General features: G+C 37.7%; 1 protein-coding gene across 3 annotated transcripts; it reads right to left on the bottom strand.

Annotated features, from left to right (window-relative positions):
* Window positions 1–1,932: 1,932 nt before the first annotated feature.
* LOC140924338 (alpha-1B adrenergic receptor-like) lies at window positions 1,933–24,381 on the bottom strand. 3 transcript variants are annotated; one of them, XM_073374367.1, is made up of 3 exons: window positions 24,311–24,381; window positions 24,196–24,225; window positions 1,933–6,780 (listed from the first exon to the last, which is right to left on the bottom strand). In XM_073374367.1, exon 3 carries the CDS (start codon window positions 6,751–6,753, stop codon window positions 5,641–5,643), a length of 1,113 nt encoding a protein of 370 aa, XP_073230468.1. In that variant the 5' UTR covers window positions 6,754–6,780; window positions 24,196–24,225; window positions 24,311–24,381; the 3' UTR covers window positions 1,933–5,640. The 3 variants fall into 3 exon arrangements, with proteins under 3 accessions (XP_073230468.1, XP_073230467.1, XP_073230469.1); XM_073374366.1 differs by having other exon boundaries at window positions 24,196–24,354; XM_073374368.1 differs by lacking the exons at window positions 24,196–24,225; window positions 24,311–24,381 and adding an exon at window positions 22,067–22,246.
* Between the last annotated feature and the right edge of the window lie 114 nt (window positions 24,382–24,495).

Genomic DNA, 24,495 nt, shown 5'->3' with positions numbered 1-24,495 from the left:
CAGACTTTTATTTGCAAAAGAGTGATTCTTTTACCGCTATTTGCCACATTAGTTTTGACCGACGAAGGCAAGCACCCTACGTTGATGACTCGTGCCCTACATCTTCTAGCGCGAAGACACGCCGAAGTGAAAACAATGTGTTTATACACGCTTTATACCATCCAGCCTTTTCTATTTGCGCCTCTCTAAATTCGCTGTTTCTATAAATATATCATTGAAGATTCGGTCCACCAATGCATGAATAACGTCTCTTTTCTGGAAGCCGACATTCGGGTGTGAAACTAAAAATTAAACAGTCCTTTGGTAAATGAATTGAGCCAAACTGTGAACGTAAAATAATTATATTTCATGATCTATCTTATCCTTTGCTTTTTTTTCATTATTCACTTTCGTATCTTATTTTATTATTACTTTTTAAGCTTACAGTGACATAAAAAGTAATACCGTGTGACACGAAATTTTTGAAGGGTCTAATTTCTGCCATGATTTATCCAGCGATCCGCAAAAATAATTTCCCTCAAAAAATTACTCCAGTGTAAATATTCTCTAGCTTAAATTCGCTACACAAAAATACAGTACTACGAAATCGTGTCTCTTCAATTACAACCTGCCTCTTTCATTCAGAAACAAAACGGTATACAATGCAACGTATACCGCAGTACTGTTTGAAAATGGTTATTTCTGTTGCGCATGTTTGACGAAAACGAAAATATTATCAATTTTGGGTACTGGGACCCGTTTCTCGAAAGTCCCGGTAACTTTTCGGGCCCGAAATCAAATATTCAAATCGAAATATAAAGAATAAGAGCGCGGCTTGTGGCTAGTAAACTACTCCATTTTGTTTCATTAACTGATAGTTTTATCACATTAGATGCAAAACTATTGAAACCTCGATCTTTAATGTAAACGGAGACAGGTTCCCGGGCCCGTTAATAATCGTAACTTTCGAGAAACGGGCCCCTGGGCACTTTCTGAAAATCGCAAAAAATTAATTCCCAGTGAGAAAAACCAATCTGTCCTAATCGCAAAAATTAGGTCCTGCAAAAGAAAACAAAAATCGCCAATCCACAAAAATATACTCCCGCATAAATTCCGTGCCACACGGTAATTTAAGGCTTAAACCACAAAAAAGGCCTCCTCTAATTAAAATACATTAGAAAAAGAGAAAAGAACCCCAGAAGCTGAGTACTTGCGGGTTCTGAAACACAGACGAGGTCATCTTAAAAATGATTTATGGAAGTGTGGGCTAAGATAAGCTATAAGGACACGGTAATAATCAACTTAATTTTACAATCAATAAGCTAATCATGGATGGGAATGGTAGATTTTCGAGTGAAATTGTTATTTACAACATGAGAAGAGCATTCTGAGTGGTTTAAGGTATGAAAAAGTAATTTTCAATCGAAGCACGACAGGGTCCCCAGCAGGTCAAATTTACAAAAATCAATTAGTGTTTTGCACGCGTCATTGAAATATCTGCATTGGGCACCCCTTATAGTATTCATAGAACTGCAATAAGCTATTAGCTGTAGAAAGGTTGGTGCTTTTGTCAACTCTGAAACGATCCTGACCTTAAGACACCATACAACATGTACAAGTCAATTTTTTCGTTTTTTCTGCAGGCCCACGGTTTAATCGTTGAAATCCAGAAGTCAGTTGCTACCGCGGCAACGTGACGCAAAGACTTCTCCTCTCTATAAGGCAAGCTATTAAGGACCTAGAGTTGGCCTGCATTAATAATCGAAATTCGAACCAAAGAAATGTGCATAAGCGACCGACACGTTGGGTATAAAACCATAGAATAGTTGGAAGTAATACCACCAACCACATCGTCCTTGTACATAAATACACCATGGTGAAGACGGATAGTAGGAGAATATGTAACCCCATGGTAAGAGAATTTTCTAAATCCCTTGAAAAAGATAAACTATATACACATAACGGTTTATTGACTAAATTTTACTTGCGTAATTACATAATAAAGAAAAACGTTGCCCCTTTACATAAATATATAAGGTATAACATGCTTCAACATGTACTATAGACAAATAATTAGAATTGGTAAACCAACCGGCAGACTACTAGGAATTCTGTAATCTGATTGGCTGACGTACTTACTGTCTTGATTATGTATGGCACAATGGCCTTCTCTACAAGTTGTTTTATGTCAATGTCGGAGGAAGCTATTATAAAGTTATCAAAAGTTTATTGTCGAATTCTGTGTGCTCTGTTAGAATTGGAAATAGTCAAACGCGATCTTTTCAATACGGTAGAGGTGTGCGTCGAGGCTGCATTTAAGTCCTCTGCGCTTTAGTCTATATTAAGCTAATAATTCAGCCTTTTTGTTTAGCAATATTTTTTTTTTCTGACCCGTTTATAATAACAAATGGCACCAAAATCAGTTCACTATCTTATGCAGACGACTTAATTTATTCTATCACGATCAAAATTGAGATTACAAAATTGCCTCTTGCGACTTCTGGATGTTCAAAGTTAACCCTGAAAAAAATTAAGATAATGATTTTTCAAAAATATACCAAAAAATGTGATTATACTTTTCACATGGGCAATGAATAAAATGATTTAGTATATACTAAAACAGTGGATAGTGTTTGTCGCGCGCTCTGATTGGCTACTCAATCAGTGAATATCCTGCGCTATTCACTGATTCACCTCCAGTTTCTCCGAGCGATCGACGCCAAACTCGCGTAAGTTGCGAGCAAAATGCCTTCCCAGTTTGCTGACGAAACAAACAAAGAAATTTCACAACTAATCAAGCAAGCTGTTCTCGAGATACACGAAGAAGGTGACGAAGTTCAGTTTGGAAGTTTTAACAGGTAAAGCTTTGTCTTTTTGACTTGAATTTATCGATAAAACCGGTGAAAAAGTTTTTTGTTTACAAATGCAAATTAAGCTTTAAGTCTTGCGTTACTTCATTTAGTTGACTTGTTCATAAATAAGCTTAAAACTAAATTTAATAATTTTTTTACAGAATGATTTTAAATACAAAAAGGATTCCATCTCCTTTTGAAGAGATTTCACCGCACGAGCTAAATAAATGCCGTCAAAAGTTTTATTTGTCGGCAAGAAAAAATGACGACCGCGGCCGTTCGGTCGTTGCGCGCCAAAATTGTAATCGTTGGCAACAGTAAATGAGTTAAAAATCATATTTTTGTGCTCAATTATCTCACTGTTTTAGTATTAATCATAACTATAACAAAATTGTCAAATCTGATTGGCCCTCAACTGCCCTGATTTCAGCCTTAATTGGACAGTTTAATAGGACAGTACGCGTCATGCCTAAGTAATTGGACAGTACGCGCCATCACGCGCGCGCTTAAATGGTTTTTTTTTTTTACTGCTAGCAAAACAAAATTTCGAATTTCTTGTGTTTTGGTTTAAAAAATATCACAAATTTTGTTAAAGTTATGATTAATTGGTAACAGAACTATATATACTAAAACAATTATTCACCTCAGTGTCGCTGGCTAGTGGTGCGTATTTACCTCGCCGCTTCGCGGCCTCGGAAATGGTTATATAGTACAAGACTATACTTACTAAGGAACCCGCATTTCCTCTTCCGGAAATTTCACACTTTCGCTTGAACACCTTCCGGCGACAAAAAGCTCTCCATGCTCTCTTTAGTCTAAGACGACACACTGATTTTAGTACACTGAAACCGTTCCTTGCACGTAAAATTTTTGACACAATGATTCAGCCAATAGATTTACCTCTATATTTTAAAATTCATACTTGGTTCCGAGGCTTGGGGAAATAAAACAACACAAATGTATTATTCATTGTTGACCCTCAAGATGATTTCTTTTGCTTTATTTCCCCAAGCCCGGCAGCCAAGTGTGAATTTTAATATTTCGAAATTTGTCTATTCTAACCTACAATAGTGAAAATCAGATTTTCATTCGTGGGAAGGCTCCGGAATCGAAAAAACACATTTACATTTCTGTAAACGCTATTTAGAAGTAAATAATAAGTCATCCAATGTTGCATGTAGAGCTGAACTTAGCAGATTTCCTCTAATCATTGGCATAAGTGAACTACCTCCAAGGAAAGGATGAACATTCTATAGTTAAACAATCTTAAAAAATATCTGTTGACCTTCATTATAAAGGTCAAAATAGTTTTTACTCTAGAGTCTCATGAAGATGAGTGAGTACTATAATTTCACCAACTTATAACACACTGAATGATTCAAAGTAAAATCAAGCATTATATAAATCTCATGAAAAAGAAATATATCTCTTATTGAAACCCTTCAACACGCACAAAAGCTTAACTTTTATACCTAGATCTAACAAGAAAGAAGGCTTCTAGTAAAGCCTTAGTGAAACTAAGAAAAAGCAGGCAAGCAAGCCTTTGATTGAGACAAGAAGATACGACAACATACCCCGTAATGAAAGGGTATGTAATCCTTGTAACTTTAAAACCGTTGAAGATGAAACTCATTTTTTACTATATTGCCCAAGGTGTTCTTCTATAAGGAGATATATATTTTTTTACTAAAATTGAACCTAGCATTCTATTTCCACGACTGTTAGCAAAAGAAAAATTAACTACCGCATATAGTGAACTCAACAGACTTTTTTTTATAAACACTCACTCAATTTCATTTGTTTCCTCATGCTTCGAATTGAGAGATAAACCTCTCGCCGGAATGTTTACCTCTACTCTATGAATGAATAGTTTAAAATAAGCAAGGGTCCACCTTATTTCACTTTAAGCTATCTTATTAAAGAATTAATTAACGAATCAATAATTAGTTATGAATAGCTTTGGCAATACTGTATTTGTTTATCAAGCTTGTTGTTGTTGTTGTTGTTGATAATGATGTCGCTAAATTCCACAAACGCTAAAGCGACTACAAAAAAGGGATGAAACAAACAAACTAGGTTGTTTATCTTTGTCATAAAAGCACTGTCTTAAGTGTATATAAGTTGTGTCCATAAAACAAACGATTATACCAAAAGACAATATAGCGCGAAAGACAATGACTTATCGACTACATGTAGAGATTGACTTTTACTAAGGTTTGCGCCACAGCAGGACTCTTCAGATGTATTTGCCAAATCTACCATTTGATATAGAATCGGGGGTAGTATGCCAGTCGGTTTCAAATAAAATAACTAAACAATTCGGTCTTGTTTTCTAAGAGTCAAATAGCCACAGAAAACGCGAATTTGTTGTCTAATTGTTTAAAATATCAGTATTATCACGTACCATCCAGACCCTTCCAGGGTTGCTCTACAAGGACTGCACAGGGATGCTTCCCCGAGGTCAAACAACAAAACCTTTGTATAAAACATTTGACCCAAAATAATCATATCTTCCAGAGAAACTTGTTCCTTTACCATAATCTGCATCCATATTCTATCCTTGGCTCACTTCTCCTCTCGCACCTGAGTGAGTGATCACCCTTTAGGTGCGGCACCGCTCAAAATAATTTGTCAGACCCATTTAAATACTTTAATAGCAGTTCTCATGAACCTTTTATCTTGAAATTTTATATACCTCTAACCCGAAAATGGTATATTCTTTCGAGCGGAGCGTATCTATTTTGACCATGATAGGAGGTCCTTTCCTCCTCCTCCTGCTTTCCATTGAATCTGTGTGCAATGACCTTCTCTAATCTCCATTTTTATTCCGGAACAGTTTACGGAATAGTTTGTACCGCACTTTCTTCCACATGTCCCTGAATGCTTCCTTAAAATGTTTGTCATGAAAGGGGTACAAGAAAGGGTTCAGCGCAGAATTCATGAAACCGAGTACGAGAAATGCCTCAACGAGTGCGAGGTTAATAGTGGGACAGGACATGCACAAGTTACCTATCATACTTAATGTTACGTAGGGCAACCAGCAAAAATAAAACAAGACTACAATAAAACCAATGTACCGTGAGCGTCGGACATTTCGCCGCATCCTCTTTTTGTCCCTTCTTTCGTTTCTTCCATGTGCAGGGGAATTCATTAGAGTGCCTTCAACGTTGTAGTTCAGGTTGCTGGAATTCGACGAGTCGTTGGTGTTTAGAGAAAGGCTTCTCTCTATTTTCAGAACTCTTTTGCGATGTTGCTGAACGATTGCATAGATAAGTAACCAGAATACGGCCATAAATATCATTGGAAGTAGGAAATTGATGATATTCACTATAATATTGTATTCTCTTGTAGATACGAAATAGCAATTGCCATTATAAATAGCCGGGAGATTTTCTTTCCATCCCATCACAGGAAGACAGGCCCAAATGATGGCATAAATCCAAAGGCAGGCGATTATTAGAACAGCTCTGCGAGGTGGCATTAAGGAATTGTAACGGAGAGGCATCCTCAATACTAAATATCGGTCCACAGTGACAGCACACAAGTTAATGACTGAACTCGGCACAGCGAGTAAGTACATTGTGGTATAAAGATTGCACATGAACTCACCATGTTTCCACTTGTCACTTATATCAGAGTCCAACTTGAATGCTGTTACCAACCCGGTTGTCAGAATATCCGAAACTGCCAACGATATTACAAAGTAATTCGTTACCCTTGTTCGTAGTCTTTTGTAGCCAATAAATGCATACACCACAACTATGTTGCATACAAGCGCTACTATAATGATGGCAGCTTCCACTATTTCGAGGAAGAGAAGGAATGGAGGCAACCATTCCTCCCCTCCATCAAGCGAGCGAGATGTGGCTGGAATCGGTGTTGTTCCGTTCTGATTGGTTGTGTTTGAGATGACGTAAGCCATTTAAACTTTATTTATCTGTTCTTCCCCCTGGAAATACAAGGTTAAGTACCTCAAGTTAATTAGAAATGCAGTGGACTCCGTAGCTCAAATGTTTAGGATTACAATTATGTTATACAATTATATAATTTTATAATTTACATGTTAATTATTTGTAGTGGATCTATTTCACCCAGATACCACACGCGTTCGTGTGACCATTGCAACGCTGGCTCAACCATGTGCTTTTCTCGATTCCCTTCTCTGCTATATTTGTCGAGATTTGGCTGAACTTGAACGTTTTTCTTATTCAGCTGCTTCTTTGTCACTAATTAACAGGAGCTGCTGGGCTTTAGTTTTGAAGAACCGGGGCAATTACAAATGACTGATTGAAAAAACAATGGGTAAAGAGTGAGAAATGGCGGCCTACATGAGACGATGTTCTTGTAAACATCTTACATCGGAACATAATAAGCCCGTTTTGATTCAAATCGTACCAAACTGAGCAGACACACGGATTCATGAACAAGAAAGGCGCTATTGCTGACCAAGTTATTCGATTCGATTGTTTTCAAGCTAGTGTAAACTAAAAATGTAAACATGATGTTTACCGTGGCGGCGTTTCTCGACACCTTCTGCTTGACCGATTGAATTTGTCCAGTTTTTTTCCAATTATTTTACTGTAGGCCTGTAGCTTTTTGGGGGCGAAAACTATCTAGCAAAACTAGTTATTCTCTAGATTCGGTGCATGCAGAAGTGAACATTTAATCGAAAGTTGCTGTCGTTGTTTGCACATCGGTTCAAAATTATTATTTCGCCTACCTCTTTTTACTTGCAATATTGATGCTTACTTTTTTGCCTCAAAGGATGTACAAGAATTTGTGCACGTTGTGCCAAATGGATTCTGTTGCCAAATAAATTCCCTAATTTTTCCATCATTTTTCGCGATCGGGAAATATGGCGCTTGTAACTTCGGCATCATGCTTGCAGAGCTTAACCTTCCTGTAGGAACCAATAGCATATTATATATTTGAGGGCGAGGCTGGCGCGGTGGTGAGAGCGAGGGGCGCCTGCCACCAGTGTGGCCTGATTGCAAATCCCAGTGTTGACGCCATATTTGGGTTAAGCTTGTTGGTGGTGCTCTCCTTTACTCCAAAAGGTTTTTCTCTCGGTACTCCGGTTTTCCCCTCTGCACAAAAACCAACGTTTCCAAATTCCAATTTTGCCAGGAATGGTAAACTAAGAACGTACTACCGCTAGTCTGAGAATCAAGTGAGTAAGTAATACCCGGCTTTTCGGGTCTTGAAACTGTGACTTATTCTCTCTTTTTAAGTTCTAACTAACTGAAAAGGTACTTGGTGACCATAACTGAGATTGACATTTCATTTTTCTACCTTTGAACATATTAACTTAACGTCAAGCAAATGAGAAAGGTTGAAACTGTGACTTTTTAAAACAAAAAAATTGGCATCGCTTCCCAAAAGTAGGGCCAATCTTAAACAATTTTTTTTCATCCTAGCTCTGTCATGTCAAAGTATTATTTGGTGATAGAACCGGTTTTAGTGCTTTTGCTACAACTGCCATAGTGGCTTTGTGACGTTTTGGCATTTTTTCTTCTTTACTGTAGATTTCACGGTCAGCTTTGCAAGCTAGTGGGATTTCAAGCTTTTCATTATTCAGATGATGACATGTGATTTGAAAATAAACTGTCATTTACTTCAGCAAACTTAATGTGGTTGCTGGTTTGTCATAAGCTTATACTGGCTATCGTCTTAACATGAGCATTTGGTCGAGCACCGCTGAAGCCTCAATAATGCCACTGTTCACATGAAAAGCCAGATAGATAGCATTCACATTCCCATCAAGTCCCATTCTGGTAAATCGTTTCACTGGAGATGATCCACTAAATTCAGTTTCTTCGATTCTCGCCCAGTCTGACGAAGCATGTTCCTGTCTAGAAAACCTACTTTTTCAGCACAATGGGATTTGTGCCCTTAATGGGTTAGGATGAACACTTATTTTTTCCCCTAGCTTGGGCAAAAAAAAAAAGAACGAAGAAATTAAGAACAGCTTTTGCCTGCACATATTTCTAGTATTATTGACATAAATGTAACTTCGTAAGCTGTGATTTCGCCCGAGACAGACATTGTTACTAAAAGAACTGAAGTGTTCGGGTTTTGTTCTGCCCGATAGAGAGACTGTTACAAAAAGAACTGAGGTGTTCGGGTTTTGTTTTTCCCGGGAGTGATACCGCAACAAAATAACCCAAGTATTCAGACTGAAGAAATTTTTTTTTTTCGTTTGCCTACGTCACCCTACTAAAAAAATATTATTTTGTTTAACAGCTATAACAATTTCCTACCACCAAAATTAATGTGTCTTCACCCCAAAGGTTTAAACAGCACTGAACAGAGGGATCGTAGCGTACGAAGCAAGACTGATTTACAGCATCTAGCAACACGAAAAATAGTGTTGGCTGAAGCGGCCTATTTGAAAGTCAAATACAGCTGGCGATAATTAGAAAAGGAAAAAACATTCATCTCCTATTGGTTAAAACAAAAAACTAGCATTTAGCACCTATTTGGCAGAAGACCGTAGGTGGAAAATGGATGACTACAATAAACTCGATTTCACTGATAAGCTAGAAAAAGCTTTGTGCTTCCCGTTAATTGAAAACTGAGAATAATCATTAACTTTTAAGAAGAATACTCTAAATAGCCAATCCTCAAATCTTTCCCAAGCTTCAAAATGACAGAACCACTTGATCAGAACAGGTTAAAAATATTAAGTTATTTGCATTTTTCCTTGTGGTCGCGATGTTGCTTTTTGTTTTTTTCTCATCCATTTTTGGCAATTATTAAAAACCCAGCGATTTTTGTTTTTTTTTTTATGGATATACTGCCTTTGTCTTCCAGTCACTCAGCAGACAGGAGTTATAGAAATGGATTGATGAAATTATATACGGTATTGGTAACAAATGTGGAAATGACACTAGAAAAACCAAGGGCGAGTCTAAGGTCTTCGATTCTTTTAAAAATAGCGACAACAAAACCTACTAGTGATTTGTAACAAAAGCAAAGAATGATAAGTTGCCTTACATATTGAAAAAAACTATTCTTTTTTTCTTAATTAAATAATGCCGATATGAAAACATCAAATGATAACGTTTGGACCAGATTGATATGTCGCGGTAAGCCTTTAAAGCACTGATTTTCTGATTTTATTCTGATTGGTTTCAACATACGGCGCAAACCCAGTGGATTACACCACCTTATCGATAATTCTGACAATGAAGCTACCTTTGACACATATCACCGGTGGCCTCCTTTTCCATAATTAAATGTTTTTGTTTTGGTCAGCAGGAAGTCTCCAAGATTCATCTTTCCTGTTTCCATTATTGGCATAAAAAGGAAGAAACATTTTAAAACGTCTTGCGAAGAGAGTAAACTGAAAATATGGGTGTTTATCATTGTCATCATTCCGAAAAGGCAGCAATACAGAGAATCCGGACATGGACATACAACTTTCCATCAACCTCTTTTTTTTTCTTTTCTTTTTTTCTTTTAAGAAGATAAAACGGTTTGGTGTTTATATACTAGAGTGAACTTTACATTCTCGTATCTCCGGTAGAAAAGTTACTCCTAATTAAATGTTTGGGCCTTTTCTCTGCAGGAAGCCACCAATTTCTTAATGCATTTTGTCCAGTACTGTTGTGTCACGAAATAGCCTTCAAGGCTCAGAAGAAGAGAAAGCCACAGAAACTGTAGTTACTTGTTTTCCTGTAAAAGTCAAATTTAGAAGTTAAATGTGATACTCTTAAGATGCCACCGACATGCGCATTTGTATTTCTCGTTGCTGGATGTCGACAGGAAAGACTGAGGGCGCATTTGCAGCGGATTTTAGTCCCAGCAGTATCTTCTTAGGCGATTTGCAACACACTTAGGGCAATTATTTTGAAACGATTACCAGAGGTTGCGTTTACGCCGTCAGATTTCAGCCGCCAACGCAGACTGTAGTTCACTGGATACGTCTTTTACAGTTTAAAGCTCGTTTTAGATACAATGGACAGAAGAAATCTAACCGTTTTTGTTTTATACATAGAAAGAGATTGAGAAGCAGGAAGACTTAATTTAAAAGTTCCGCACAAATCTGTAACTTGTATCTCTATTGTTTTACCTCCCTCAACTTCGTCATCTTAGGGACGGACCAGTAGAAAAATTATGGGGGGGGGAGGGGGCGGTGGGGAATTTTTGAGCCGCAGGAATGTTTTTTCATTTTCAAATTCCTTGTATGATTTTTTTTTAGGCCGTAGCATGAATATTTTTTAGGGTTAATTGGCGTGCATGATTTTTTTCCATTTAATTTTCCTTCGCGCGAATATTTTTTTTGCACTTCGTTGCCTCCCCCCCCCCCCCCATAAGTTTTCTAATGGTCCGTCCCTTAGTATATGTAATGAAAGAGGTGAAGGACGCGTGATCGGCCCTTTTTTCCCGCGATCAGAAAATGGTTAATTGTTTGTTGTTTCCTCGTGAGGTAGCGATTATTTTCCATGGTAAACGTGAGGCATAAAACGGTAGTGGCCAACTTTATGCTTCACACACTCAACACCAAGTCATTCTTGTAAAATGAACACAAGTTTACCATCAGGATCTCCAATGGATGACGCAACAAAACCTGCCTGTCATGAGTTCAGATCACCAAGATCCCATTGGAACACAGGTGTCCCAAGCTCACGTTACGAGAGTGGCATGTAATTTATTTTCTCACAAGTCAGTGTCGCGTTACAGGCGACCTTTGAAACCCCCGGGGGGGACTCCGCATACGAAAGGGGTGAGGATGCTCGTCGGAAATTTTGAATTAAACCCCTAGAAGGAGACCAATCTGGGCGTGGCCCAACCTTTTTTGACCCCTAAAAGCGATCATTGTAAACTTTGATTACATGAATCGAGTAAATAAAACGAATTGAAAATATAAAATTTTTAATATTTCTTCGAGTGCAACCCTAATAGAGACTTTTACGGCTAAATGTGATAGTGTTTTGCCCAAATGTAATAGTGTTTTGGTGTATTAGAGCAGCTAAAAACTAATTTTCAAACAAATTTTCGCTTCCAAAGGGTTCATGGTTTTGTAATAGAGTACGCTTGAATTTCTAAGCTTTTGCGTGACGCAGCATTCACATGACGGCCGAGAGAGCTGCCATTTAGGTCAAAAAAGTTGACCTTTTTCGAGGAATTTTGCTATCTAAACAGTTCAAGTAAAAGAAAAAGTATTACTTTAACGTTTATGAGTTCCTCTAGGAATAATTTCACGCTTTTGTAGCAAAACTCGGTAACAGATGTTTCTGTTGGTTTCCGTCCGCCATGTTGGAGCTCATCGGGATGAGCTCCAGCATGGCGTCTCCATACAAAGCTCTATAAATTTGGGTAAAACATTTCCTCGGATATCTCGTATACGAATTATTCCTTCGACCCAAATCTTGGCGAGGGTCGTTGTATATTTACCTCCTTTCATTTCCCAGATTCTAGACTTTACCTGTCGAATGGTTTTGATTTTTATTTTGATCTACTTTGAATGGCATGACACTGAAAACCAGCAATTCTTATAAAACGGTTTATGTAGAGAGAAAACCGTTTTAATTTACGTAGTTAGTCTATTCGTTTTATTTGACGTAATCGATTGGCACTCATTAACTCACTCACTGACTAACTCTCGCGATTCTCATTAATTTATCCATTAAACTTGGATTAACAATTTTTCTCCTACCTTCCTTTATAAGTACTGCGTTTGTCCCAAAAGTCTTATGCCAGGAGGGAGAGGCCATCTCACGCATGTGTTTGTCTGTGACTGATTCATCACAAGCCACAGGTAAAAAATAGGATTAAAAACAAAAACTAAACAGAAAAAAACTGTATAACAAATGAACAGAAAACTGTTCGCCGGAAGTCGAACCAAGTTCACATGCGCGTGCAAGCAACTCCTTGACTACTGCACCAAGGTGCTACTCAGCTTTTGGTGTAGTATTTGTTATATTAAAGGTGATGTTACACGAGACGATTTTTAGCGACCATTTTTAGCGCAACACAGCGTTGCAACATTGTTGCGACAATATTTCGAACAGTTACAACATTGTTCCAACATTGCAACGCCGTGTTGCGCTAAAAATCGTCGTTGCGAATCATCCCGTGTAACATCACCTTAAAAAAAATTTTTCTCTGCCATAGACGCTGTTTGAAGCTGGTAGAGCTGTATTCATCATGAATTCAAAGATACATTTCAAAGCTATATTCGCATCATTTCGGCTTCAAAAACAAACTAGCTGTACTGAATTGGTGGAGACTTCCGGAGAAATGAACAGAAGCACACACTCGAAGGGATTGATGAAAAGTACGGTCGATCTAATCAGCGAAAGAATATATGGAATATAAACGTGTGTGAACTCTGAATCCAACCTCCTATTCTGAACACTAGACGTTGCCTATTTAAGAGAAAAAAGACACTAATTTTTTATCACCTTGCTGGTCCGTAAATAAGATGGCGATCCTGCAACACGGTCCGCGACACAAATCAACAAAATTACACAATTACCGACACAAAAAACCAACACGGTTTACACAAGCAGATAAAAGCATCAACAAAGTTCACACACTTATGATCAAATTAGCGATGTATGGTAATATTTGCGCTGCTTTAAATCTTTTCCCCAGCCTCTCTTTTTCGAATGACTATTAGGGTGTCCCTTGCAAATTTTCGTGGCATGTAAGGGAATTCGGATTCCGGAATCCAAGAAATTTTTGCTTGTGGAATCCGAAATCTGGGAAAGTTTTGCTTGTGGAATCCGAAATCTTGGGCTTTGGAATCCAGAATACAGCTCAGGGAATCTGGAATCCCCCTAACGATCGGAATTCAGAATCCAAGTTCCACAGAAAAAGACTGAAATCCAGTACCTGGAATCCGGAATCCACGGCGTGGAATCCAGAAACCAAGGCTGTCTTGGATTCCCTTACATGGAGCGAAATTTTGCACAAACCACCCAAAGCTCTCGCCCGTTAGTATGTGACGTCACACTGGCAGTGATGAATCGATCACAGACAAACACATGAAAACAATAGAGATGGTCCTTCCCACTGTCTTATGCTCATATATTTTGCTGATTCTAAGAGAGTACGAGAAAGGCGTACGTTTTTGCCCAGTAAAAAAAAGTAGATGCAATCGAGTGCGAAGATCTCGAAATATTTTAGCGACCTTGATAAACATGTTGACAACCATTCGTGTTTCTCAAATTAACAACAGTTAGCTTGCAAAGACATTGATACCGCAGTATTGTTTCGCTGGTCGGCACTAACGAAGGAGCTCTCGAATAGATGTCCTAGACTGATTTTCTTCGATATTTGTGTCTTATTTAGTAGCCAGTGGGCTGAAACCTGTATGTGGTGACCGTAGCTAGGATTCTAAGTGGTTTTTGTGTATTCCCTGTTTCCCTGTATTACTGAAGTATGTATTATGTGTGTGTTATTTACTTACTTATCTTTTTTTGTTTTTGTTTTTGTTTTTTTGCTACTATTATAACACTCACCCCTTCTAAAAAATATCATTTTATAGCTAGGCGCTGGCACGAAAACGTATGTTCATTTAGCTCCTAGACATCTTTGCTATCGTAATGCATAATTTTATGTAACAATTTTTCCTTTTCTTTTCATTACCTATCAAAACATGTAAAATTCTCTATTTGGATTTAACAATTAAGGTTGTTGTTGTTGTTTTGATTTCAACAAGGAGACGACGAAGGTCTGTTGAAGAGTTCAGAAATACGCTTGTTATTGCCCTTATAGAAGGGTTTAAATAATAAAAAAAAACGGACATTGCTTGCGGAGATCTATAGCATAAAAATAAAAAAGTAGAAGCACATGCCTACAAATGTTAACAGAAATCGCAAATATAGTATAGTAGTAACAGTTTTGACGAGGAAGACGGGCAAATATAGTGACAGAGAATAACAAATTCACCAAGAAAGCCAAAATAAAGTTGATAAAGGCAAAAGTTACAAGGAATTAATCTTCTCTGGCCTCTTAACTGTGAAATAGGCCTCTACAAAGTAAAATACTTCAAAAATAGTAATAAAAATACTCCGTTAGGATTTTCTGTGGAATGGAAAAGACCTTATTTGGCAAAAATAACAATTATAGAAAACCATAAGCAAGGTAAACGCCTTTATAAAAGACTTGAAATAAAATTAGCCAGACAAAATGACACACACACAAAAAGTATTTGGACGGTCTGGCGGTTGCAACTGATTAGTGTAAACGGGCAATAAAATTTCAAGCGGTCTATGAGTACGAGTGTCATACCTAAACTCGGCAAAAAAATTGATTTGAGTGACACTAGCAGAATTTTGTTACCGAGCTAAGCGAACATAAATATTAATTTTTACGCATTGATTCTCTGGAAGTACTTCACCGTAGGGCAGCCAGAATAATGTACAACTTACCCCGAGACATGCCTTCCGAGGAAGTTTACCGACATTCGAACTGGAATACTTTAACCCTCTACTATAAACTTCGATTAATTAAACTACTCCATAGCGTGTTCATAGGAGAAGCACCTACGGCTCTTTCATACTTGACAAATAAACCCTGCACTGCATACAACTTCAGAAGGAGTAATAACATAATCGTTCCGCGTTTTAACTCGCAGTTTCTTAAAAACTCTATTAGCTATAGAGGCGCTATTCTTTGGAACGCTGTCTCGAGTCATTTTACAGACCAGTTTACTGGTTTTTTTTCGCAAAGTGAAGAAGGACTCTTATTTTAAGGAACTTGATTTTAGCGCACAGTCGGTCCAGTCGCTACCCAGGCACTACCAAGATTTTAAATGCTTTTAACTATTTTTATGTTTTGAATGCTGTAGTCAATTTACTTAGAGGTAACTAATGCAAATTCATTTTAACCTTGTATTTTTTTTGGTTAGAATCTTCCTGTATATTTTTAGAGTTTTAATTGTAGTTGTATTTTGTAAGTAATGTTATTTTTTATATAGTTTTATCCACTTATAATCTTTTTTACACGACCCCACAAGCTTTGAGCTTTAAATCATATCGTCTTTACATAAAGGATATGTATGTATGTATGTTTTCAGTTATCGATGTTATCGGATACTGTGTCTCTCATATGGTTTATTATAAATTCCATCTAGACTCAAAATAACTCCTGTCTCAAGCACAATCTCACACCATTGATCATACAGTTTTAGTCGCTCCTCTCTTACGTTTGCCTCCATTGGTTAGTTACAAACAAACCACAATCGGCTAGTTTGAAAAAACACGCTTCTACTCAATCTGATAGCGAAAATGTGCTTATTTTAATGGAACATAAGCAGACATGGGATATTATAGAACACTGATAAATAGTCAGCTTAACCAATTTTCAGACCTGCGGGACTTTCCGACTTTCAGGTATGCGTTAAAATGTTTACACAAATTTCTAGAGCTCAGATCAGTATAGAGCTGCCATCAATGGTGGACTAGTTTGGTCCAACAATATGGCGGCCTGGAAATAGTCAAACAACTATATCTTACTTTGGTTATCTAAACGACACCTTATCTCTAGTGAAGAGTGAACAATTTACATATTATAATAAGCACTTCACCTGCTCACTCAGAGCTCTGCAATTAGCATTATGACTCCCAGTCAGTGCTATGATTTGGCAGGAAAACCCACAGGACGAACACCTTGACTTGGTACTGCTTACTAACCATAAGCTCTGATCAAAGTGTCAAAAGCCCCCCTCCCTACTCCCTACTTCTTGAAAGAAAGCTGCCAGCCACCCAGCCATTGTTAGGTATTTTCCTGGGCTGTCCACCAGCACCGGGCAAGAGGCCAAGCCCCCTGCATTTTTTTCGGCTACAATGGCTTGAACACGGCCTCAAGCAAATTCAGCCAGATGTATATGCATAGATATCCAGGCGCAACTCTCAACTCAGGGAATATGATATTCAAGCAAGCCTTATGAGTGGAAACCAATTTGCTTACAACAAATTCTCTTCCTGCAATGTTGCCCTGATACGTCTAGTCGATTAATGGAAATGGGCGATTGATGACAAATCTCCTTTATTAGATCTGCGCAAGGCGTTCGATGTTATCAACCACAAAATATTACACTCTAAGTTGACAATGGCTGGCATAACAAGGACAGCGTATCGCTGGTTCGAGAGTTACCTAGCGGGTCGAAAGCAATTTGTTGTATGTAAGAGTTTGGAGTAATACATTTTGGACGTAAATTATGGCGTACCACAAGGCTCGATTCTACGACCATCTCTTTTTTTCATCCACTATGATGGTTTGCAAAGATCTGCAGAACAATCCCACCGCACGCTTTATGCTGATGATACTGAAATAAATGCAAGCAAACAAAGTACAACTGCCGCTGCGGCCAGCGTGAGTTATGATCTGCTTAGATCGGGTCACTTCCAGCATTGAGATCATCGGAGAACATCGACATCTGCCTCAATAATTGCAAACTTGATGCTGAACCCAAAAGAAGCTGTTTTTACTACGAAAGAGGCGACCAAGCTTAAAAATAACTTGTAAAGAGATGTTAAATTTAGGACCTCTTATACCTGACAAAGATAGCCTTTGTCAAATAAATCGCGTAAAATACCTGTTTGATAGGCGTACGTTGATCACTATAATTAATTCTCTCGTATTCAGTAAATTATTGTATTGTTCATCAGTATGGGCTAATACCACCAAGAAAAACATCGAGCTATTACAGACAGTGCAAAATTTTGCAGCCCGGATAGTTTCTGAAACGAGGAAATTTGATCATGTTACACCTATTCTTAAGCAGTTACAGTGGCTGCCAATTGTTAAACAACTTGAGGTTAGGGATGCTACCATGGTATTTAAATGCTTAAATGGACTTGCACCTCCATATCTTTGTCAGAAGTTTAAAACCAGATCGGAAGTGCACAACTGCAACACTGGGAATGGGGACCGCCTACATATACCACTCTGTAGGACGGCTGCAGGTCAGCGCGCGTTTACCTTCAGAGGCCAAAGGCTGCGGAATAGTCTCCCAGACGAGTTTCAGTCTATCACTAATTTAGATGTATTTAAAGTTAAAAAAACAGCATTTTTTAAGGGTATTTTTGGAAAACTAAGTTTTAGATATTTGACATTGTAAATTAAGCTGAAAAGCCTTTTTGAGGAGATTAATAAAGTTATTATTATTATTATTATTATTATTAAAAATGATGATGGCTCTTTTTTCTTTTGATTTTAGTGTATGTGGACGTCACGTGAAAACGAGAGGTCTTGGTTTTGTCTTTTGTATCATTTAATTGTCATTAGGCCGGGCTTAACGAAATTGTGGGTTAAAATGAGCTAATGTTATCGCATGTAACAAGCAGTGATTGCACCAAATGGCGAAGCTTCACTCCTTTACAGAATCGCGCCGAAATCACCGTTTTTAAGTGTGAACAGAAGCCATATTCGGTATGATTTTCGTGCCGGTAAAAAAGAAATCCCGTATAGTGTGAACACTGAATCTGTCGCTGAGCCATCTTGTTTCTTCTTTTTTTTTTTAAGTAGCTACGTTGTAGGGGAACCATTTGTTTACTTTGATTAAATATTAGAATCATGTTACTTTAAAACTCAGAATTTTGTCGGGTCTCAGCTTGTAAATAATATTTGGTAAACAGTTTTCTCCTGGTTTGTTGGTTGGTTTTTGTTTAAGAGAGTTGATTTCAAACCCTGGTTAACTATGTTTATTCTGCACTGAAACGGTTGCCTTGATTTGACAACTATGACGATACACGTTGACCTTTACAACTGAGAAAGTCACAGTCACCATAATGCTCAATTTTCGCTCCTCGCTTTTTCAGTGTTCACTGCGACTTCAGAGATATGGGTTGTTTACCATTTACAAAGAGTTTCCGGAAAATCCGTTTGGAAAATAAATGGGACACGACTTCTTGAGTCGTTTGACAAGAAAATTTCCGGCAGTAACTGAATATGTGAAATGGTAGTCCTGTTTTTCAGGACAGAATGTTTCAAATGTAACTGAATTCGTCTTCCATTTCTCCAAAGCCATCTTTGATACCAGTTTCAGGTTTTCGAGGCCCTTTCTCGGTGAATGTAACTGACTTGTACAATTAACGCGATTCCAGGAAGAAATTTGTCAGTCCTGAATTGTTCTTACCATTTACACAAACCGTGAAGCCACCGGTTTGCCCATGTAAAATAAAAATGGTAAACAACCGTGCTTTACGTTTACGTGGCTTGCTATTATGTCCTTAACCCCCCCCCCCCCCGCCCCTCCCAACTTCTTTGCCCCTTCGGGACTTTTACAACTTGGACTTAAAAGGATAAAATGGTTGGCTACGCCCCTGGTCATTATAAGAAAGTGTGCCTGTTTGGCTCCTTCCTGGAATGCAAGGAATGCATTATCTTAAATTTTATTAATAGTAAGAAGAATGACTACTTACGTGAAATATGTTTGTTTTTCGTTTGCTTCTGTAAACTATATTATTGTGAAACCAAAGCTAGTTTTGTCTAACGCTTAAAATGCGACAGCTTATATTATGCTCGGATTTCAATTTTTGCTTTCACTGTCCTTTGCCGTTATTTCGCACGATAATATCAACACTATCGTTACCAAAGAAGGTTGACTTCCCGCTCTCATCCGCTGCCGCCGAAAAACAAATTTCATGAAATTTCCCTGATTGCAACCTAAAACTGTGCATAATATGTGAACATAATAAAAATACAGTAGATAAGATTTATTTTCAAAACAATAGCTAGATAAAGATTTTTCTTGTCATATTACTCTTTGTCTTCTCCAAGACAAATTTTTCTCCGGACGCTGGATGCTGTGCCACTGAATTCGTAAGCGATTAAGTCAGCGTCCAAATTCAAACTAGGGTTACCCAAAAGAGCCGAGGTTTACTGTATAAAGTTGAACCTAGTCAAAATTTTAAACGCAAAATCTTAAGTACATTCGTCATTACCTTGTAGAACCAGTTCAGTACTTTGGAGTATGAATTCTGACAGCGATCTGTGACGACAATTAGCTGTATCAGCTTGTCTTCTGCGATCGATCTTGAGAAGTCAAACTTACATTTGGGAGCAACATGCCCAATTGAAACTCCAATGAGACAACTGCGTTCAAACGTTAGCCATAAATGTTCCTTATTTACATTCGTGCGGTGTCGAAGGGGCAAAGAGGTGACGCGAGTCATAAAGACTTTCACATGTTTTATGTACGAGGGTGAAATAACGCAGATAAAATCAGTGACTACCACTGAGCAATTATGTTAACATCTGTCAGCTACATAATAAAGTGAACTAAAAGCGGTTTACAAACAGCGTCAAATGCAAACATGATACGGGAAACATTGCACCTTGATTTTATCGCTATCAAGAAACAATTTTCTAAGCACGCGACAGCTCACAACAGATCAACGTGCGTGGACGTACAGTGTAATTGAAAGTTGACATGTGGTCACAAAAAAACGAAACAAAGCAAACAAAGACAGCATCAAAAACGAAGTCACCATGGTGGCTCTCCGCTCTCAACTACTTAACTTATTCCAGCGGTGATCGACCAACAAAACAGCGAGTAATTGAAAAAAATTAACAGTAAATATCAAAACCTTCCCACCACGGACATTCTTTAACAGGAATATGCCTCATTCAACCTTTATATCAAGAAATATGGCTTGTCCGTTCGTGCTTATGACGTACGAATTTTATATCGGTCGTACATGGCCCTTCAAGTAAACATAACAAATTGCACACGCCCGCACTTATACTAGACGTCCGCTCCTTGAAAGACCTTTTAACAATTTTCCGAATCTACGGATGATTTCCCCTCTGCGCGAGTAAGAGAGAATTCTGGTAAAGAGTTTTTTTTATCATAGCTCGTCTTACATAATGAGGTTTACCAATTTTTCAACCTTGAAAAAAGCATTTCTAGCTAATTTTATACTTACTCAATGGACCGTTTTACGTACATTTGGCCTTAAAATCGGACAATGAGTGCAGTGACTGTCGCTGTCTTTAAAACCTTTTCAGTGGGAAGCCAAGTTTGGTCGAGAAAAATGGAGAAAAAGCAGATTCGCTAAGTTACTCAGAGAAGAATTAAAAAACTGAGCCAACAATGCCGATCAGTAACCAGCAAAAAATGCTACAAAGTTCGGGATGATATTATTCAATAGTATGCATCCGTGGAGTTTCGTTTAAAATTTACAATATTTCAAATATTACGGAAAGCTCGGAAGTTACATTACTCTCCGTTCGCCTTGTTAATTAACAAAAAATGGGAGCTCGAGGAGCGCATGCTTTGCTCTTCCCGCCTGGTGCTGAGTTAAAAGTTCCCCTTTACCTGAAAACGTTTTAAATTCCAAAGTTCCTCGTCTTACAGCAGAAGCCGGGGTAAGGTAACAGACCCAAAGGTCACCGTTTACCAAACAAACAAGTAACAACAACATTAACATAAACATGATAAACCATAGCTAGCTTAGTTAGTTCCTTAGGTCTTTGGTTAGCCTTAACCTTAACTTCTTATTTTGCACGTACTGTCCCACTTCTTGAATTGCTAGCTATGGGCAGTGCTACTGTTATATCATCCGGTTATTAATAAAGCTTGTTGTTTGTTTGTCTTGATAATAATAAAACAAATAAATATAAGTTAAAAAAATTAGGGGCAAAGCGATCTGTACTGCTTCATCTATGCAGTCATTTTAGCTATTATGTGTTGAATAGTAGAAAGTCGGATATGCTGAGATAATAAAAAAATATAGTTGTATTGAAAATTAGATGCCAAGTGTCTAACTGATCTACTTTCATTTGTTGTTTTGACGAGAATTACCTTTTTCAATATAAGAACTAATTCACTTTGCCACAATATTTCATTTTATTAGCTGACCTTTTTTTTATAATTGTAACCCTCACAGTGTTCACCAGATCTGTAGCCTGTATAAACAGAGAATATAAATGGATGTTTAAAAAAAGTGCAAAGGCTTACACTGAGAAAATAAATTCCTTCAAATACTAGTCAGTGCTGGCAAAAATTCTTACTCAGAAGAAATTACTCAATACACCTTTCCCGACCCTCACCCCTTAAAAATGAAATCAGGTCCAACCCTTTATCATTGTTCATTTTATTCCTCGATATTTGGGTTTAATTATTTACTTCTTGACAGGTAAAGCACTTCCACCATAAAAATACATTATTTAGGTGCCTTTTTAATCATATATTATATGTGTACAGCTGATAACAAACAAAAACAAAAAGATTGCTTCCCTAAGGCATTGCCATTCACATTGACTCATTGACTCACCTGATAAATAAAATGTCTGCACGCCTAATAGCCTCAGTCATAATGCTTTCACGACTTTAACTATAACCGGGATGAGAAATGACCGAAGTAAATGAACAGAAAATCTTCTCAGGGAGAGTGACTTTAAACTTGTTTGAAACGTGATGTAATCCAAGCAAATGTCAAGAAACGGTAACCTTTTCACGGATATCGGAACGCGCAAATTGCTCGGGTTATCACAACATGAATTTTTAAAATACTTAGTTAGGATATTATCTCCTTCGTCAACTCCATTTTAATTATAACCCGGGGATCCTGACAACAGTGTTTTTTCGATAGCTGGGCTGTAAGTGTTGTATGTGAAGTTTAAAATAGCCCACAAGGTCCATCAGTACATATACTGTTCACAAGAACAATTAACCATACAGCGGTAATCATACCAACCAAATGAAGGTTTGACAACCAATGCAAAGTCACTTTTGAAATAGCCTGGGGATATATTTTTAAACAAAACAGTCACTTGATTAAATCACATTGGGATAAGTATAATATACCGAAATATCAACGTGTAAGGGAGACAAAAAGTACATAGGAGTTGGCTTGTTCTCTCCCAGCTCTGTAGTTAATTAATATATACATCCATAAAGTTAAAACAGAGCGCGATGTTTTTGGTCGCGTGATCTTTTTGTTATACTCCGGGTGTGAAGAAAGGAATGTAATTAAAACTTGACAGGGAATACGCAGACGAACTAATCTTATCTAATCAGTATTTGAATATTTCTTTTACAGAGACACGACTTCATGTGATTTGCTGGAGCGATTTCTAAAAATACCTGACAAGCTTCAGAGTTTCGGTCAAATGTTTAAAATTGCAGTCGAAAGGAGCATTGTATCATAAATGTTGATTAGATAAACAAAACGAAATGAACTATTTTTGTAGCTGTCCTTCTGAAAACAACCAGACGATATCAATCATCCTTCCCCGAAAATTTCGCAGTTGAAGGGTTGCAGTTGTTTGCAAAAACAAATACGAAATCGTGTGTATCTCATACATCAATGTTTATCCATACTCATACCAAAAACGTCGACTTAAATTTCCACAATGAACTCTACAAACCCGCCCCTCAATTTAACACTTGTCAAACGAATTTCTAAGTGTTTTACCAGCGCTGCTTTAACACGACATTTAGAATCATAAGAGTTACTGAAATAAGTTTCAACTCAAGAATTTTCTTCGTTAATCGTTTTACAATTTGAAATGACTTGAATTGGGTCGTTTTTGTTACATATTATTGACAGAAAATATCACTTGAATTTCGGCTCGATACCGACGACGACGCACAAATTGTAAATTTACCAGCAGATCAGCCCAAGGATCAAAAGAATAAATTTTGGAAACGTGACCTATTTGAGTTGACTACTTGGCTTGCTAGGCAATCTAGACTTCTAGCAAACATTGGCTTTTTCAGTGTTATTTGAACTTTATTTATACAGACGTGGCGACGATCGATAACCAAACAGATTATTCACAAATATTCATTTTTAATTGAAACAACCTGGTTCGTTTGCTCCATTGAAATCGCTTGGGTAAACGTTCTCTCCTTAATACGTACTTAACAAATACGATTAGCTATAAACTACTTTGGGGGTGTCTGCTGTAATTTTGGTCTGCATGTAAAGATTGTGATACCACTATAAATAAATACTTTTGAAGGAATGTTTTACTATCAAGTGAGTCACGCACTGCTACGCGTTGTGCACTGCACTCTGTAGCCTGTCTTACGAAACCTTAACTTCTTACTCTTTTGAGGCCTCATCTCCCTAGAAAAGCCCAAAGGTACCGGTACATGGATGTTTGTTAAGTACTGGACTAATGAACATGCGATATTTGTTACCGACGATGTCTCTAAGTTTTATTTACATATCAAAGAGAGTATGTAACCGATGACTTCCTACAAGTTAAAAAGATCTGCAATTGCATTGCACGAAACACCCTATACGATTTTATAGCATTTTTCTCTCGCCTCTCATGGGGTCACTGCTCTTATAATGCAAATTTCAATTACTAAGAAGCCACTGAATTTAACACTAAGCTCTTGATAAATTGCCTGAAAGAATAAGGTTAACATTGAAAAAAAAATAACACTCACCTTTTCAGTTCAGCGCCAGTCTACAATCGCCTACAACAAAGAAAAACACAATAGCATGTACTTCAGATCCTTAAACACGCGATTGACGCTGCCTTTAAAGACTGTTGGTGTTTACCTTGCAGCAAATGAAGCGAGAGAGGTTTGCCAAAATGTAACCCAGCTCACTGGCGTGCGCATGAGTAGGCAAGGTCAGAGCACCGTGACATGTGCACACCCGTGGAGAGCACAAAATGATAAAATTAGAAATATCAACAACACATCTATGAACTGGTTTACATGACCTCTAAAATTGCTTCTTTC

This window comes from Porites lutea, chromosome 14 (assembly GCF_958299795.1).
Source record: "Porites lutea chromosome 14, jaPorLute2.1, whole genome shotgun sequence".
NCBI classification, from domain to species: Eukaryota; Metazoa; Cnidaria; class Anthozoa; order Scleractinia; family Poritidae; genus Porites; species Porites lutea.
Note: the sequence above shows the minus strand (reverse complement) of the source record. Positions and strands in the feature narration are given on the sequence as shown.

Excerpts from the sequence above, each read along its gene's own strand:
- LOC140924338 (XM_073374367.1), bottom strand. The coding sequence starts at position 6,753 with ATGGCTTACGTCATCTCAAACACAACCAATCAGAACGGAACAACACCG.